At 53.6% G+C, this 16,464-nt stretch overlaps 1 protein-coding gene and 1 non-coding gene across 5 annotated transcripts in view; both read right to left on the bottom strand.

Moving 5' to 3' along the window:
• LOC144721188 (calcineurin-binding protein cabin-1-like) overlaps positions 1 to 14,620 on the bottom strand; it is a 66,595-nt gene extending 51,975 nt beyond the window's left edge. For all 4 annotated transcript variants that reach the window (XM_078598588.1, XM_078598589.1, XM_078598586.1 and 1 more), the window contains exons 1-9: positions 14,533 to 14,620; positions 13,972 to 14,061; positions 10,225 to 10,338; positions 9,548 to 9,688; positions 8,532 to 8,712; positions 6,722 to 6,851; positions 5,363 to 5,515; positions 2,896 to 3,811; positions 1,612 to 1,807 (exon numbers count right to left, since the gene is read on the bottom strand). In XM_078598588.1, coding sequence (XP_078454714.1) covers positions 1,612 to 1,807; positions 2,896 to 3,811; positions 5,363 to 5,515; positions 6,722 to 6,851; positions 8,532 to 8,712; positions 9,548 to 9,688; positions 10,225 to 10,338; positions 13,972 to 14,061; positions 14,533 to 14,535 — 1,924 coding nt within the window. In that variant the 5' untranslated portion in view covers positions 14,536 to 14,620. The remainder of the gene's footprint in view (positions 1 to 1,611; positions 1,808 to 2,895; positions 3,812 to 5,362; positions 5,516 to 6,721; positions 6,852 to 8,531; positions 8,713 to 9,547; positions 9,689 to 10,224; positions 10,339 to 13,971; positions 14,062 to 14,532) is intronic.
• Positions 7,230 to 7,311, bottom strand: TRNAS-GCU (transfer RNA serine (anticodon GCU)). The gene has a single exon. It is a non-coding gene; the product is annotated as a tRNA-Ser (tRNA).
• Positions 14,621 to 16,464: the final 1,844 nt, after the last annotated feature.

Raw genomic sequence — 16,464 nt, forward strand, 5'->3', positions numbered from 1 at the left:
TCACGTAGGTAGAAAATAAAATAAATCACGACGTTTCGGGCACAACACAAGCGTCCGTCATCAGTTGTGAAAGCTTCGTCTGCTGCTGAGACAGACTGTTTAAAAAGGTTTGAAATGGGTATAGTCCAAGGGTCATAAAGAAGTGGCCGGGGCTAGTGATGTTAATGTGAGAAATTAGCATGTAACTGTAAGATCTCATTTGTAAAGGATGTGATTCCTGACATGCAATACCCTGGTGTCTACAAACTGAGTTGTGGTTGTGGCAGCAGTTACATTGTGTCTCTGTGTTGTCTCTCTAATATTTCCTGCAGTTTGGTATCTCTCTCTGTGTCTCTGTGTTGTCTCTCTCTCAAAATTTCACACTTAACTTCTAATTTAGCAATCTTTGGAAGAACGTAATCAACCAGGCTATGCGTTAATTGTGTGTTGACTGACTCTCTCTGTTGCATTGCATTACATTTCCAAATGTTACTAAGTTTGTTTGACTACGTGTGTTTTCTCTCTCTCTCTCTCTGTGTCCTCGTGTTGTTACTCTATTATTTCCTGCAGTCACGAAAGCTCCAAATCTTTTTCTCTACCCCCCCCCCCCCCCGCTCTCTGCCCCCCTCTCTCTCTATTTCAGGCGTCGACACAGAGGCGTTGTTTCTCTGTGTGCCTATGTGTGTGTCTCTCTCTGTGTGTCTCTGTATTATCTCTCTGCTTATGTGTCTGTATATGTGTCTCCGTGTCTGTGTTTTGTCTCTCTCTCAAATTAAGCCATCTTTGGAAGAATGTAATCAACCAGGTAGTGTTGACTGTTATGTTATATTGCATTATATTTCTAAGTTTAGAAATGCATTATATTTCTAAGTTTAATAACTTTGTTTTCTCTTTCATTTATATCTGATGATGATTGCTTGTGTTGCAATCGAAACATTGTATGCTATTATTTAAATATTTTTTTCTTTCTACGTGACTTTACTGAAAGAACCAAAGAGTAATTCCTGCAGTCACAAAAGCTCCAAATCACAGTTATATTTGTGCGATCTAACCCAAAAGAAGCTCAATTATGGATACATAACAATGTTTCGAGATGGAAGTGAGTGGCCCATGTGTCATTTGGAGAGGAGGCGAGACAGCGCATGGCCTTTTGACCTCACCGTAGTGGCTGATGGGTCATTCCATGTGAACTTGGCCAAACTCTCACCCCAACACTCAGATTTTTCTCACAACCTTGTGTAGCGGTATATATAAATCAGCCATACACGAGGCCATATTCAAGCTCGGTGATGAATACTAAGAGAAACACCGACCCCCTTTCACACCTCCGATTAGCGCAGTTGGCTACGTATGGTGCGAAAGAAGTTCAACGTACACACAGCAGTAGGGGGATGAGGGTATTGAGAATGCGGCCATAGCCCGCTGAACACGACCATACACATTTCTGAGCAAACATTACATAATTTCGCGCTCGTTCCTTCTAAAGTAGGTGAGAATTACCACTTTCAAGTTGCTTCTGCCTGTTCTGGATGTCATTGCCTTTCCATAGACACGTCACCACGATGAACGCGCTCTCGTGGAGCCACGCTAACGGCGTTCCCGTGGAGTGCCGCACGCACTGCCGTGGCGCACCTTTGAAGGACGGCTGCGTTGAGGCGCCGCTGCTGGTGTGTGCGGCGGCGGTGGCGGCGGCAGCGGCGGCAAGGTGAGCGGAGCGCGCGTGAGCCGTGATTGCGTACGTGTGCCCCCCGGCCGGGACGGCAGCGATGCCCTGGCTGGGTGATGTGGCGCCGTGGTGGGGGCGTGGCTGGGACACCGAAGAGGAGCTCTGCGGGTGCACGGCACAGGAGTGGAGTCGCCGGGGTTCCCACTTCAGAATCGCCCGAGGCAGCTGCCACCATCATCATCATCTCGGTTTCTTGGTATACTAGGTCGAGGGTTCGAGCCCAACCCTGACGCTTGTATATATGAACCTCATAGCGGTACCCCGGGGTACCATAGTACCCCGGCTCTCGCATAATATCCGTGATGCAGTCACTTTTAGTCTGTTGATGGTTGGCGATGCGGCAATCAACTCATCTTGAAGAGCTGTACACGATGCACCACTACGGTGCGTACGAGCATTCAGGGTTTCAGCGCAATCGTCCTCGCTGCGTTTCAACATCGCGGAGTGGCACTGATTTCGTATTGATTGGTACCCCAGTCGCGGAGTTAAGTACACCCCTGGAAAAAATAGTGTCCCCAGAAAGAAAATATTTAATTGCCTCGGTCATTTTGTATTATTTGGTAACCCGGGGTACCACCATAAGGATCATATGGAGTGTACGTCTCTCTCTCCCCGTGGTCGCGTGGATTTTTCTCCGGGTTCTCCGGTTTTTCCCTCCACATTTAGAATCGACATGTGTATACAGTATTTTGCTGATAGAAATTTCCACATAAGCTACTTCGTTGAGCTATCATTTGTGGCCAGGTCGCTTCTGAAAAAGAGCTATGTAGCCGAGTAGGCCTTACCTGGCAAAATATTGTTTGGTTGTATAGTTTAGTAAAACACAGGGCAAAGTGTGCCAGTTACCTTCTGCCCAATTTGTCAAACATCCCAACGTGCAAATGCTACGATACTCACAGCTATGCCTCCAAATTAACACATGTCCCACAGTCAGTCCAACACAGCCTACACGCACAGGATCAGTTGTGCCCCTCACTCACCGTACTGCGCAGCCCACAGCTGCCCACAGTCGACGATCCCTCACAAGGTGGACTCGTGTGGCCAAGACGCGGTATGAGGCGGCCGTCACGATTACGTGACGAGGGTGGTGCGCACCTCGCTCAGGGAGACGCCCCCTCCCCACCCCCCCATGAGTGCCCGTGAGAGCGGCGTGCGCCGAGTTTGCGCGTCGGGGCCGGTGCGGCTTCTACCTGCGGCGTGGCGGCGACGGCCTCTGTGGACGACACGTCGCTGCTGCCCACGTCATTGTCGTCGCCCGCCGAACTCAATCTCATGGGAACCACGGGTTCCGTGGGTCCCGTGGGCTCCGTAGGCCCTGTGGATCCCGTGGGCTCCGTAGGCCCTGTGGATCCCGTGGGCTCCGTGGGCCCTGTGGATCCCATGGTCCCTATGGTCCCTATGAGCCCAGCGGGTCCCGTGGGTCCCGCAGTCCCTGCGACCCCAGTAGACCCCGTGGGTTCCGTGGTTCCCATGGGCCCGGCGGTCTCCATGGGCTCAATGGACCCGGTCGGTCCCATGGATCCCATGGGCCCCGTGATCCCTGTGGGCCCAGAGGACTCCGTGGGTCCCATGGTTCCCATGGACCCTATGGGTGCCATGGTCTCTGTGAGCCCAGCAGTCCACGTGAGCCCAGCGGGCCCCGTGGCCCCCATTGTTTCCGTGGCCCCCATGGGCCCCGTGGTCCATGCCAGGCCCCACTCGGCCACAACTGTGTCCAGGACAAGCTCAGAGTCGCTGGATGGGTGCCCAGGGGGTGGCGCCACCAACGCCGCTACTGCTGCCCCCACAACCGCCGCCACCGGGGACTCGGCCCGGTGCGAACCCTGGGCTTGGCTCGCTGCGCCGGCGTCCTGAGGTGTGGGCACAGGCATGGCCTGGACGACCCCGGCGAGAGGAGCGTCGGGAGAAACGGTAGCGGGGGAGGAGGCGGCGGTAGTGGCGGAGGAGGTGGAGTTGGAGGAGGATGTTCCCTTGGGTGCTGTCGCGAGCAGCTCCTTGCTGACATAGGCCGAGAGGTCGACGTGGAGGCCCAGGCTGGGACACGGCAGCTCCTGTACCGTGAAGTCCTTGAACGTCTCCAGGAGGCAAACGCCCAGACTCTTCCAGCTGCAGGAAACATGGGGCCACTCGTGTCAACTTTACGATAAGACCGCTCACTCACGTCGCCGCTCTTCAACGAAGCGCGGAGCAGCAGGATAGGCGCTGCTGTGAGGGCAGCGAGTGCCGAGTTAAGAGGACGCGCGGTGTTGCTCCTTTCATGCAAGCCGTAACCATCAACCGTATTAATTTTAAATGTAATATCACCTCCAATCAAGGGGGCATCAAAACATTGTACACTAAAATTTGAGGCTGGCGGGCATTCACTGCTCGTTGCACAGGTTTGCGGGTCGAATCCAGCAGACCGCCCTGGTTATTACTGCGAGTGTACGAACCGTACAAATATGTGCTATCCACTTCATGGCGGATGGTAAAGACCACGCAACACCATTTGAAAAGAGGAGGCCATTGTGTTTCGTCATGCCAACTTTGAATCAACTGCAATGTTTTCAATTGGGATTACACTTGGCTATTGTCACCGAACGCTACTTAAACACGAGAACACACCACTCCTCAGTTGTATGTATAGTATGTTAATAGGTGTGGGAGGACAACAAACTAAACACAAAAAGCAGTTATGAAGAAACGATGTTTTACGTCTGAAGAAGTAACCACTGGCAGGACACCCCTAGATACATCAACCAGTCACAGTCATAGCCATGGTGGAGTGGTGGGGGGACTCTGTCTCTGCTAGCCGGGTATGGCAGTATTGTAAGTGGGTTTATTTCCATCGGTATACCACCTTACATGCGTAAGTTTTCTCTGAGCACTCCGATTTACCCCCACGTATATAAACACTCACTCATGGGGCCAAACATTCCATTGCAGGGTGCCGTTTTTTTTTGCCTTACCACTCTCGTCTGTGGTTTCCCGCGCCTCTGAATCATTCGCTCTCTTTCTGAGAGTGAATGTAGACTGTGCGGCGACGAGTTACGACGTTGTTGTGTGTGTGTACGTGTGGGCAGCGGTAGTGTTGCGGTTAGCACGCTGCGCTACGAACCTGGCGACCTGAGTTCGATTCCCACTCATTGCCAACACGATTATCTTAATCGATCCTGGGCCTCCCCTAGGTCGACTCAGCCTCAAATGAGTACCTGGTACGATGCATAAAAATCGCTAATGGGGAGACAAAGGCGGCCAGGCATAGTGTTGGCCACCCACCCCCTTGTGTGCCGTGCCAGCCTTTATAGGTGCTCGCTAACAGCACTTGCCCCATTAAGGCTATACGGGGGGATCTTTGTCCTTGTACGTGTGTACATGTGTGTGGGGAGCGGTGGCACAGTGATTAGCATGCTGCACTACAAACCAGCGACCTGAGTTCGATTTCAGTCACGGCCAACACGATTATCTGAACTGGTCGTGGGCCTCCCATAGTTCGACTCAGCCTCAAATAAATACCTGATGCAGTGTGTAAACATCACCACGAGGGAGACAAAAGCGGCCGGGTGAGGTGCTGGCCACCCACCACCTCATGTCCCCTTCCGGTCATCATAGGTGCTCGCTAACAGCCCTTGCCCCAACAGTCTGTTAAAGTCGAAACGAGGGATCTTTGTGACACACGTGAATTCACGCAGCGGGTACGCCAGGGTGGGCTCCTCCTCGGCCTCCTGAGGCTCCCAGAAGGTGCGGCGCTTCTCCCTCAGTTCCAATGCCTCGTCAACAAACGCCTTGGCCTCCTCCTCGCTCACTCGCGCCGAGTGTATGCGGGGGTCACTACACACGCACAAACGCACAATCGCACACCATCACACAGCGCACGCAATGACAAGCACACAGCACAGGCATTATCACACATAGCTCACACGATAAAAAAAATAATACACGGCGCACACAGACAGCGCCAACAATCACATGGTACAGATAATTATCATACGGTACTGATAATCACACATCCACCCACATCAAACCACACCAACTCGGGCTGTCGAGCAGCGACTACGATTAATTCCACGTCTCATCGACCCATGTTTCCTGATCTCTAAGAACAAACGGACCTCTCCTGGACTAACTTCGTAGGCCTCACGCAAGGCATTGTTGTTAAGCAGGCAGTGGTGGCGAAGCAGGGAGGTGGGAACCGGCAATGAGCATGTTGAGCCGAGTCACGCTGTACGCCGCGGGGCGGTTCACAAGGCTCGGCGGTAGGGCATTCACTGCTCGTTGCTCAGATATGCGGTTCGAATCCAGCGGGCCATCCAGGTGTACAAACTGTATAAATACGTGCAGTCCGCTTCATGGCGGACGTTAAAGACCTCGCGACATCATTGGAAAAAGAGTAGGCCATTGTGTTTCGTCACGGTCCACATTTGCCAAATTCGAATCGACTGCAAATTACTCAATTGGGATCACACAAAGCAAACACAGCTCCCTACTACTGGCAGCCTGGCCTCTTGAGTTCTCACCTGGTGACACAAGTATAAATTCGAAACTCAACTTGTCACCACCGGTTAATTGGGATTACACGTAGCGACGTCGCCCTCTACTGTGAAACCACTGCAGACTGCTTCCGTGAAACCCAGCGGCGCCTTCCTTCGCGATAGCCTCGCACAAGAAGAATGACGCAAATACGAAATGTCCTAAAATTATTATCGTGAGCGCGTTCCGAAGTCCAGCTGGGTGCAGTTCGAGGAACAAGGAGGATAAATGTCCCCTCTTGCAATGAGGTCCGAGACACGGACACTCGGCTCCAGAGGCAGAACTGAGCCTCAGCTGCCAAAAGATGCGATACAGCGGTAGGGGAAGAAGAGGGGACCGAGCGACTGTGAGCGCACAGCGTGGTTTACCAGCCCACGACTTGCATCCTGGTACTCGCTCGCCACGTTACGGCGCTGCTAAGCCGTGGTGTATATACACACACACACCTGTGTATATACACACACATGCAGGTGTGCGAGCTGGAGCACACACAGCAGGGTGCATTACCACTTGGAGAACATAGAGAAGGAGTCATATTTGAGGCTTGGCTGCTCTTGGAAGATCTTTGCCATCAGCACAAGCCCCTTGCCATAGCCGGGGTCCTTCTGTAGCGCTTGGTAGATGTAGTACAGGCAACCTGAATGTGTGTGTGTTACAAAATGAAAAAAATAATCCGTAAAAACAAAGTTTTTCACTATAAATCCTTTATATGCGTGGCGGCTAGAGTCCTCTCGTCCTCTGGCTTGAGATGGCTGTCACCTATGGGTCAGATGATTGCCTGCCACCATTAAGCAATTGGTAATTTCATATAATTTTTTTTTCTTCCTAAAAAGTGTAAAATTTAGGAATTTCTTTTCACGAAAATTAATTGTCACGCACAACGAGTCTGTGTGCAAAATGTCAGCTCGATTGGATCACGGGAAGTGGGTAAAAAAAACGACCGAAAGATTTGCACGGTTGTAAGCGCGCAAGCAAGCAAGTGAACTTAATATAAAGGATTTAAAAAAGAAAATCGCGACAAAGGTGGGATTCGAACCCACGCGTGCAGAGCACAATGGATTAGCAGTCCATCGCTTTAACCATTCGGCCACCTCGTCTCACTCACTCACACACGCAAGCACATACAACCAGAACCAGGATGAAGACTTGCACGCACATACATACAAACAGACCCCCCCCCCCCACACACACACAGTCATACCATTATTTTTTCCTAAAAAGTGTAAAATTTAGGAAAAAATGTTTCACTAAAATAAATTGTCACGCACAACGAGTCTGTGGAAAATGTCAGCTCGATTGGATCACGGGAAGTGGGTTAAAAAACGACCAAAAGATTTGCACGGTCGTAAGCGCGCAAGCAAGCAAGCAAGTGAACTTAATATAAAGGATTTAAAAATAGAAATATGACACTGTAGACCAGTGATGTATGTACGTTGGACATATGTCGCATCGTACATAGCCAACCGTGCTAATTGGAGGCGAGGGGCAACCCAGACAAGTCCGTGGGCAACGAGAGCGGTCCCCCACACCTCGGTGGGCCACAAGCTTGACATCGTGCTTTCGCACTAACCATGACCCAACGCATCACCCTACAGACACACTGAGACCAGGCCACCACGAGGGGCTCCACGGGACGCATGCAGCCAGCGGGCCTCAGGTTGCCCATCGCTGCGGTAGACCATCAGCCGATTGGCCTTCTGAACCAATGATTTTGCAGCATGATTTTTCTTTAAGCAACCAAACCCTCGGCGCTGTTTCTACTTATCAGGTCTCATCAGCAGAGTATAGCCTCTTATACAACAATCGCTCCTGCGTTGTTGGCACCATTGTGAACAATGTATTCTGTGCAGTCTAGGAATATCGTGGGTGGTAATGAGTGAAACTTCGGAGCAGAATGTGCTACTGAAACGGAATGTTTCTGTGAGTGGAATCTGCCATTACGCTTCCAGCACTGCATGTGCAGGAGGCTGTGAGGTGTGCGTGTAGTCCACGTACTGGAGTGGCGAGTGCTGGTGCGGTGAGAGTTGGTGCGGTGGGTTCTGGTTCAGTGTGCATGCTGGTGCAATGAGTGCTGGTGCGGCACGAGTGCTGGTGCAGTTTACATGCTGGTGCAGTGAGTGGCGGTGCGGTGCATGTGCTGGTGCAATGTGCGTTCTAAAGCAGTGAGTGCTGGTACACGCGTTTTGGTGTGGTGCACGCGCTAGTGCGGTGTACAGTCTGGCACAGTGAGTGGCGGTGCTAGCGCAGTTAGCGGCGGTTCTGGTGCAGTGAGTGGTGGTGCTGGTGCGGTGCGCGCTGGTGCGTTGCGGCCACTCACAGCCGTAGTCTCCGAGTGCGTACAGCACGGTGATGAGGCGGTCGAGGCAGGGCCAGTGCGCGGGGCTGCAGCGCAGGCCCTCCTCGAAGGCGTGCCGTGCCAACGGCATCCGCAGCAGCCGCACCGCCACACTGCCCATCCTGAACCACAACGTCACGTCCGAGGCGTCTAGTAGCACGGCCTGAACAAGGTGACAGCACGGAGTGAACACGGCAACAAAGCGGCCTGAACACGGCGACAGCACAGGCTGAACTCGGCACAACAGCCAACTAAATTTCTTCATTTGTGTGGTGGATGTCTTCCCTGGGTGCTTTCCCTCTGACCGCCACTCAGTAATAATTAAAAAACAGAAATCCCCCTTATAGGCTGAACAGACTGTTGGGGCAAGTGCTGTTAGGGAGCACCTATTAAAGCCGGCACAGCACATAATGGGATGGGTGGCCAGCGCCATACTCGGCCGCCTTTGTCTCCCTAGTGGCGATGTTTATGCACTGCACGGGGTCCTCATTCGAGGACCGATTTAAATATTTGCCACTGCAATTGGTCGTGAGCGGGAATCTAATTTGAGTCGCCGCGTTTATAATGCAGCGCACTAACCTTTTATTCACACAGACACACAGCTCATCGCCCCTTATAGAGACGTGTTCTACCCAAGCCCTCTTACGCTTCTTAACAGTCAAAACAATGCATTAAACCTGTATGTTCTCTAATCCACGCACTCCTCTTTCTGTCTCTCATTGTAATCCCCTGCATGCATCTGTCCGTGCTTCTTCGTACATTTTTGAGCTTTTGTTCCATGCTCTGTCAGCGTCCATGTTTCTGATCTACGAGTCATCGCGGGTACTACGCATGGATTCAAAACTTTCCTCCTCGCACACTGGAATTTTGCTTTTCACAATCAAGTTCCGTTTTCGGCGAAAAATTAAGTGAGAGTATCCAAGGCTGGTTTGTGCGAGCGCACAGGTATCGCAAACGGTCTTCGTGTGCATGTACTGTGCGTTGTGCAGGAGTCGCACCTCCAGGTAGTAATCCAGAGCGGTCTGCAGGTTCCCCGACTGGGCCGAGAGGCTCGCCAGGTTCTTGTACGCGGAATACTTGAGCATGAACCCGGTGCCTTTGAGCACCCCTTCCTGCTGCTCATCGTCGTTGGGAACCGCCTGCACAAAACAGCGAGCAACAACGAGCAGTTCACCACAAGCACACCGTTCCACATTCTCCCGAGGTTGTATAATACTCACCGTGTGCTACTGTGGATGTAGATGAAAACATCAATAGACATGGGGGGGATGGAGGGGGGGGGTGTCTCGTTAGGCAAAATCAAATATCGTAGCTTCTTAGTCCGTCAGCCGATGGTGCCTTTCGGACCAACATTTCCAGAGGCAAGCCATGGACCATGGGCCAACTTTGACTCTCCGAGTCCAAACCATGAATGCATACCCAGGATTATCGGCAGTGCCGGCCCGGTGCTCTGACACTTTAAAACACCAAAGCGATTTTTCCAGCTCAAGTGAGCATTGAGGCATTGGTGCCCATCTCCTGTTTACAGACCTGCTGAGCCAGTGGTGTAAAGTCCGCATGATGGGCCAAGGCACACCTCCCCGACCAGGAGTTGAAACTCGCAACCTTTACGATGGCGAGCCGCTCGCTCCACCCTCACCTCAACTCCCCTTGCGCGGCAGCCGCCCCGCATTACCTCTTTCAGCAGAGGGGTGCGGAGGAGCTTGTGATAAACTTCCGTGGCTTCCGCGACTCGGTCGTGCTTCTGAAGTTCCAGAGCTTTGTTGTAAACTGCAAACGCTTCTGCCTCCTGCAAAGAGGAACACTCAGGTGACGTTTGCGCACACACACACACAACCTCGGTCAATTCCAGACTCACTGTGCTGTGTTCAAGCATCACACTGCAGGTCACAATAACACACTCATTCACTCATTCCCCCATTAATTCATTCACTCGCACACTCAGCCACTCACTCATGGTGGAATAAGTAAATTGTGAGTGTAACGTCTTAATCCGTCAAGGCGCACACTAGTAATATGTTTGCTGTGTGCGGTGTGTATGCTGTGTGGATGTGGTGTATACATTGTGTTTTGTGTGTGTATTTAGTCTGTGTATGGAGTGGGTATGCTGTGTATAGTGTATGTGCTCTATGTTGTATGTGGTGTGTGCATATGCTGCTTTAGTGTGTTTTTGTCCTTCCCCCGCACCTCCGCCAAGCACGTTGGCAAAATCAATTCAATATACAAACATATATGCTGTGCATAACAGAGATTTTTTTGGTTAGATCGCGTAAATATATAAATTTGTCGTTAAAACCCGCCACCACCCGACACAGCCAACTAGTAAGGGTTGTCACGTAAACAGAGTATTCCTACGAGGTCATCTTCAGGAAAGGTGCACGGCAAGGTAAAGCGAATGCCTTGTCGTGCCTTCCGCCAGGCGCCAGGTGTGCCTGTACAGAGGGCGCCAGTCGCTGTAGGCCTGCGGTTGTGGGTACGCCTCAATTGGTGGCAACTGCTAGACCGCGGCAAGGTAAGGTAAAAACGAGCCTACCTTTACCCTACCTTTTACCTTACCACGATACAATCACTCTACCCTTACCTTTTACCCTTTAGCAAGGTCAGGTAACAGGTAAAAGTTCAAAAGCAACAAGCCTATCTTTACCCTACCTTTTACCCTTACCCCGTACAAATTACCCAATTACTGGGATACTACACATGAAAAAGATTTCCACCCTGACGCCGACGTCCCGACCTCGCTGCCTGGGGCGAGCCCGTTGTGCTTGAGGTGAGCTTTCCACCCCGACGTGAGGAAAACCACTTGCGGAGTGTACACACTGCCGCTTTCCTTGCTGCACATGGGGATCACCCTGCATCCAATCGTGCGTGTGCTCCCACGGGAACGCACGCCGCTACCTCTTTCGATTGCTGTTAGCAGCGACCCCGAAAATGCCGTTGCTGGCATCCTCGACCTCATCCTCTACCTCAAGAACATGGTCCGTCTCCAACTGGTCTGACATCAATGATTCCAATTTTAAATGGAGGCCACAGACTGCGCCACAGAGCTTTTAGCGAGCAGTTAACAGGGTATTTACCGGGTAATACTTCGCGCTACCTTTACCCTACCAGGTAATTCTTCCACGCTACCTTTACCCTACCTTTTGCTTTACCCCTTGGCATGGTCGACACCTTTACCCTTTACCTTTACCCTTTTACCCGGTAAAAAGGGTAAATTACCTTACCTTGCCGAGGCCTAGCAACTGCCGCGGCGGCTCCATCCGATAGTGGGCTGTTACCTGGGGATTACGGTCCCGGTTGCTGATGGAAGATGCCTCGCTATTGGGAATGCGACGCCGCGTCACGCCGGTCGATCACATTGCCACACCAGCGAGGTCCCCGGCCATAGCTCTTCATGATGGCCTCCTCATGCGGTTGATTTGCTAAGGTATTGTGTGGTGGTGCCTATGGTCCTCCGAGGGAAGCTTGCCCATGAAATTCATGAGAAGGTGATGCACCTGGGAGCTCGAAAGATGTTGCTAACAATTAAACGTAACTATTACTGGCCGGGTATAGAGGAGGATGTGGAGCTTCTCGTCAAGGGTTGTCATGATTGCGCTCGCCGTAAGCAGCCGACCCGGCACGATCGACCCCCACTGCAATCTATCACGGTATCACGTGTCAAGGAACTGGTGGCACTTGATATCCTGGGGCCATTTCCAGTTTCGCAAAGGAGCCACAAATATATTTTAAGGGAGACCACGTGAGGGACACGTGGTCGTCGTGGGGAGCCAGGGTAAGGATCGGCTGGAAGAGGTCTCTCTCCTCGTCGCGGGGCGATGTTGGCTGATCCCCCGCCCCAGGCAGACGGGTGAGAGAACCTAGGGGAGGCCGAAGAGATCCCAACGTATATAGTATCCCCGAGGGAGCCTAGGGGTAGTCGAAGTAGTCCCGACGTATAGTTATCCCAGGTCCAAGTGAAGGATGGAGAATAGAGTGCACCTACACTGGTGTGAGTGTAGGAGGCAGTGTGAGAACATGTATTAATAAACGGTTACCAGCGCTTATGGGATTCTTTGTCTCCGCGTGGTTGGACTGCACTACATATGTGCTAAGTGTATGTTGTGTGTATGGTGTGTGCTGTGTCTAATATGTGCTGTGTGTAGTGTATGTGCTGTGTGTATGCTGTGAACGGTGCATGCTGTGTATGGTGCATGCTGTGTGTATGCTCTGTAGCATATATGCTGCATATATTGTGTATGCTCTAAGTGCTGTGTATAGGGTGTGTAGTGTGTATGTTGTGTATGTAGCATGTGTGCTGTGTGAGCTGTAGTGTGTATGCTGTTTTGTGTGCAGTATGGTGCATACTGTATGGCGTGTGCTGTATGGTGAGTGCTATATGGTTCGTATGCTGTGTGTGCTGCATTGTTAGTATGCTGTGTGTGCTGCATTGTTAGTATGCTGTGTGTGCTGTATGTTTAGTATGCTGTGTGAATGTGCTGTATAGTTAGTCTGCTGTGTGTATGTGTTGTATGGTTAGTATGATGTGTGTGTGTGATGTATGGTTACTGTGCTGTGTGTGCTGTATGGTTAATATGCTGTATGTGTGCTGCATGGTGCTGTGTGCTGTGTGTGTGTAGTGTGAGATGTATGGTCTGTATGGCCGTGAGTGTGTGCTGCATGGTGTGTGTGTGTTGTGTGTGCGCTATATGGTCTGTATGCTGTGTGTGTGCTGTGGGTGCTGCATGATGTGTGTGCTGCATGGTTCGTATGCTGTGTGTGCTATGTGTCTGTGCTGTGTGTGCTGCATGGTGTGTGTGTGCTGCATGGTGTGTGTGTATGTGTGCTGCATGCTGTGTGTGTGTGCATTGTGTGCTGCATGGTGTGTGTGTGTGCTGCATGGTGTGTGTGTGTGCTGCATGGTGTGTGTGTGCTGCATGGTGCTGCATGGTGTGTGTGCTACATGGTGTGTGTGTGTGCTGTGCGTTTGTGTGCTGCATGCTGTGTGTGTGCTGCATGGTGCTGCATGGTGTGTGTGTGCTGCATGCTGTGTGTGTGCTGCATGCTGTGTGTGTGCTGCATGCTGTGTGTGTGCTGCATGCTGTGTGTGTGCTGCATGCTGTGTGTGTGCTGCATGCTGTGTGTTTGCTGCATGCTGTGTGTGTGCTGCATGCTGTGTGTGTGCTGCATGCTGTGTGTGTGCTGCATGCTGTGTGTGTGCTGCATGCTGTGTGTGTGCTGCATGCTGTGTGTGTGCTGCATGCTGTGTGTGTGCTGCATGCTGTGTGTGTGCTGCATGCTGTGTGTGTGCTGCATGCTGTGTGTGTGCTGCATGCTGTGTGTGTGCTGCATGCTGTGTGTGTGCTGCATGCTGTGTGTGTGCTGCATGCTGTGTGTGTGCTGCATGCTGTGTGTGTGCTGCATGCTGTGTGTGTGCTGGGGTCACCTGCGCCTCCTTGGTTCTCGAGTTGGCGCCCTCGAAGGCGCCGCGCTCCCCGCTCGGCGCGGCCGCCTCGTTCAGCGCTGCGATGCGAATCTGGGGGCACAGGCGGCGAGGGTCTCCCCATTGTTTCCCACTGTCCCCGTGTCTCCCCATTGTCTCCCACTGTCCCCGTGTCTCCCCATTGTCTCCCACTGTCCCCGTGTCTCCCCATTGTCTCCCACTGTCCCCATGTCTCACCATTGTCTCCCACTGTCCCCGTGTCTCCCCATTGTCTCCCACTGTCCCCGTGTCTCCCCATGGTCTCCCACTGTCCCCGTGTCTCCCCATGGTCTCCCACTGTCCCCGTGTCTCCCCATTGTCTCACACTGTCACCGTGTCTCCCTATTGTCTCCCACTGTCCCCGTGTCTCCCCATTGTCTCCCACTGTCCCCGTGTCTCCCCATGGTCTCCCACTGTCCCCGTGTCTCCCCATTGTCTCCCACTGTCCCCGTGTCTCCCCATTGTCTCCCACTGTCCCCGTGTCCCCCGTGTCCCTGGGTCTCTGTGTTCCCCCCCGTGTCTCACCATGTCGATGGATGAACTCGCCCGCGTATCCTTCCACCGGCGTCTTCTCGCCGCGGCCTCTCACCCCGAGACCCCCTGGTATCCCCTCTCACCCCGGGACCCCCTCTCACCCCGAGACCCCCTCTCACCCCGAGACCCCCTCTCACCCCGGGACCCCCTTCGCTGTCTCCCCGACCCCCGTTGCGTGCGACCGCAGCGCGTGGTCGAGTCTAGGCGGCGCGGGGGCGGGGTAGGCCGGGGACCGCGTTCTGAATCTCCACCTCGGCGCGCTCCAGTGGCGCGGACGGAGGCCGCGTTCGGAGTCTCCACTCCTCGGAACGGTATCTTTTGGTGCCGCTCGCGCGCCACCGCGAGGGCGCGCCGCGCGCTGCACCCACGAGGTCAGCGACTCTCAGCTGGACTGGGACTTCCGGCCGTGTTGGCAGCATTGGCAGCAGACCCGTATGGCCCCTCATGCGTCCACGGGTTATTCGCCATTCATCCTCATGTACGGCAGGGATCACGATCCCCCAATCAACGTTCAGCCGCGCGTACCACTGACTAAAACTACATCCAATATTTCAGATTCGGCTCGCTTTAACATCCAGAAGCTGTCCGAGGCACCGGAAGCTTCGAGGATTACTTATAATTCACGTCTACAAGCTAGGTGTACTTCTCGTCATGTTTAGAGTGCGGGTGACGAGGCATGGCTCTACTGCCCTCAAGTTCTGGTGGGGACGTCGCCGAAATTGCTCCGGCCTTGGCGGGGGCCTGTCGTGATTGTCCGCGTCGTCCGACCGCAATGCGTACAAATTCGCTGTGGCCGCCGGTGCTGGTTCGTCCACCCGTCGCGCCTCAAGCCCTTCATTGTGCCGCAAAATCCCATCTTACCTCCACAATTGCAGGGCCGAGTGTGTGACGTGTCCGACGAGCCGGGGTGTGCACCTGCTGGGGTGGACCCTCAGCGGAAGTCTGTGCCTCCACCCACAAATGCCGCGCAACTAATGCCGCTTCAGCCACCGCCGTCTTCTACGTCCCCGGCTCCGGCCGCCGGGAGCTCGTCTGCCCCGTTGGATGCTCCTTCTGCAGAACCGGCTGATCTACCGTGCGGGCCAGCCCCCCCCCCCCCCCCGGCTCCTCCGGGGCGAGTGGGCCCACCTCCACCGGGGGTGCGGCCACGAGGACTCGGTCCAAAACTCTTCGCTTCTCATGACCCCCTCCAGTCAAACTGTGGGGGTCGACGTCCACCTCCCCGCTCCCCGTGAGTGGGCGGGGAGCGATGTCCACCCCCTCCACTCCCCCCTCCTCCTCTTCAGCCGCCTCTCACCACGCCCCCGCCGATTGGGTGGTCGGCCCCCCCCACGCCAGCGCCCTCTCTGAGGGACATCGCTACTCGGCTGGCTCACCACCGCCCGGGGTTATCTCCCCCACGCACACGTACCCCACCACACAAAAACGAACGTGGAGGCGTGCATGCGCACACCCCTGCAGGCGCGTATTTCCCTCACAAAGGCTGGTGCTGATCAAAACGGCAGTATGAATATGCGCGTGCACCCTCCGGGGGTTAAACCCTAATCCGCTTGCACACACAGGCTAATGCTAAAGGACTGTATGAATATGCACGCGCCCCCCCCCCCCCCCCGCCCCCCCCCCCCCCGAGTGGTTAAGCCTTAATCCGCCATTTCAACAAAGGCTAATGCTAAAGGAAAAGGAACGGCGCCGGTAGGACAATGGGTGCACGCCTCACCGTTAATGCTATTTTTACTGTGTAGATACGCTGTGTACACCGCGCACGAGTGCCAGCGAGCGGGTGTATCGCACCCCGCCCCCTCCCTACTCACGCGGCGCTGCAGGCTCACGTTTTCCACACGCACGCACGTATACACGCGTAACGGCGGCCGTATATGTTGTAATACACGCGCGCCTCACACGTGCTCAAATCACCAAACCCGC

Source organism: Lampetra planeri, chromosome 11 (genome assembly GCF_965212315.1).
Source record: "Lampetra planeri chromosome 11, kcLamPlan1.2.h2, whole genome shotgun sequence".
Taxonomy (NCBI): domain Eukaryota; kingdom Metazoa; phylum Chordata; class Hyperoartia; order Petromyzontiformes; family Petromyzontidae; genus Lampetra; species Lampetra planeri.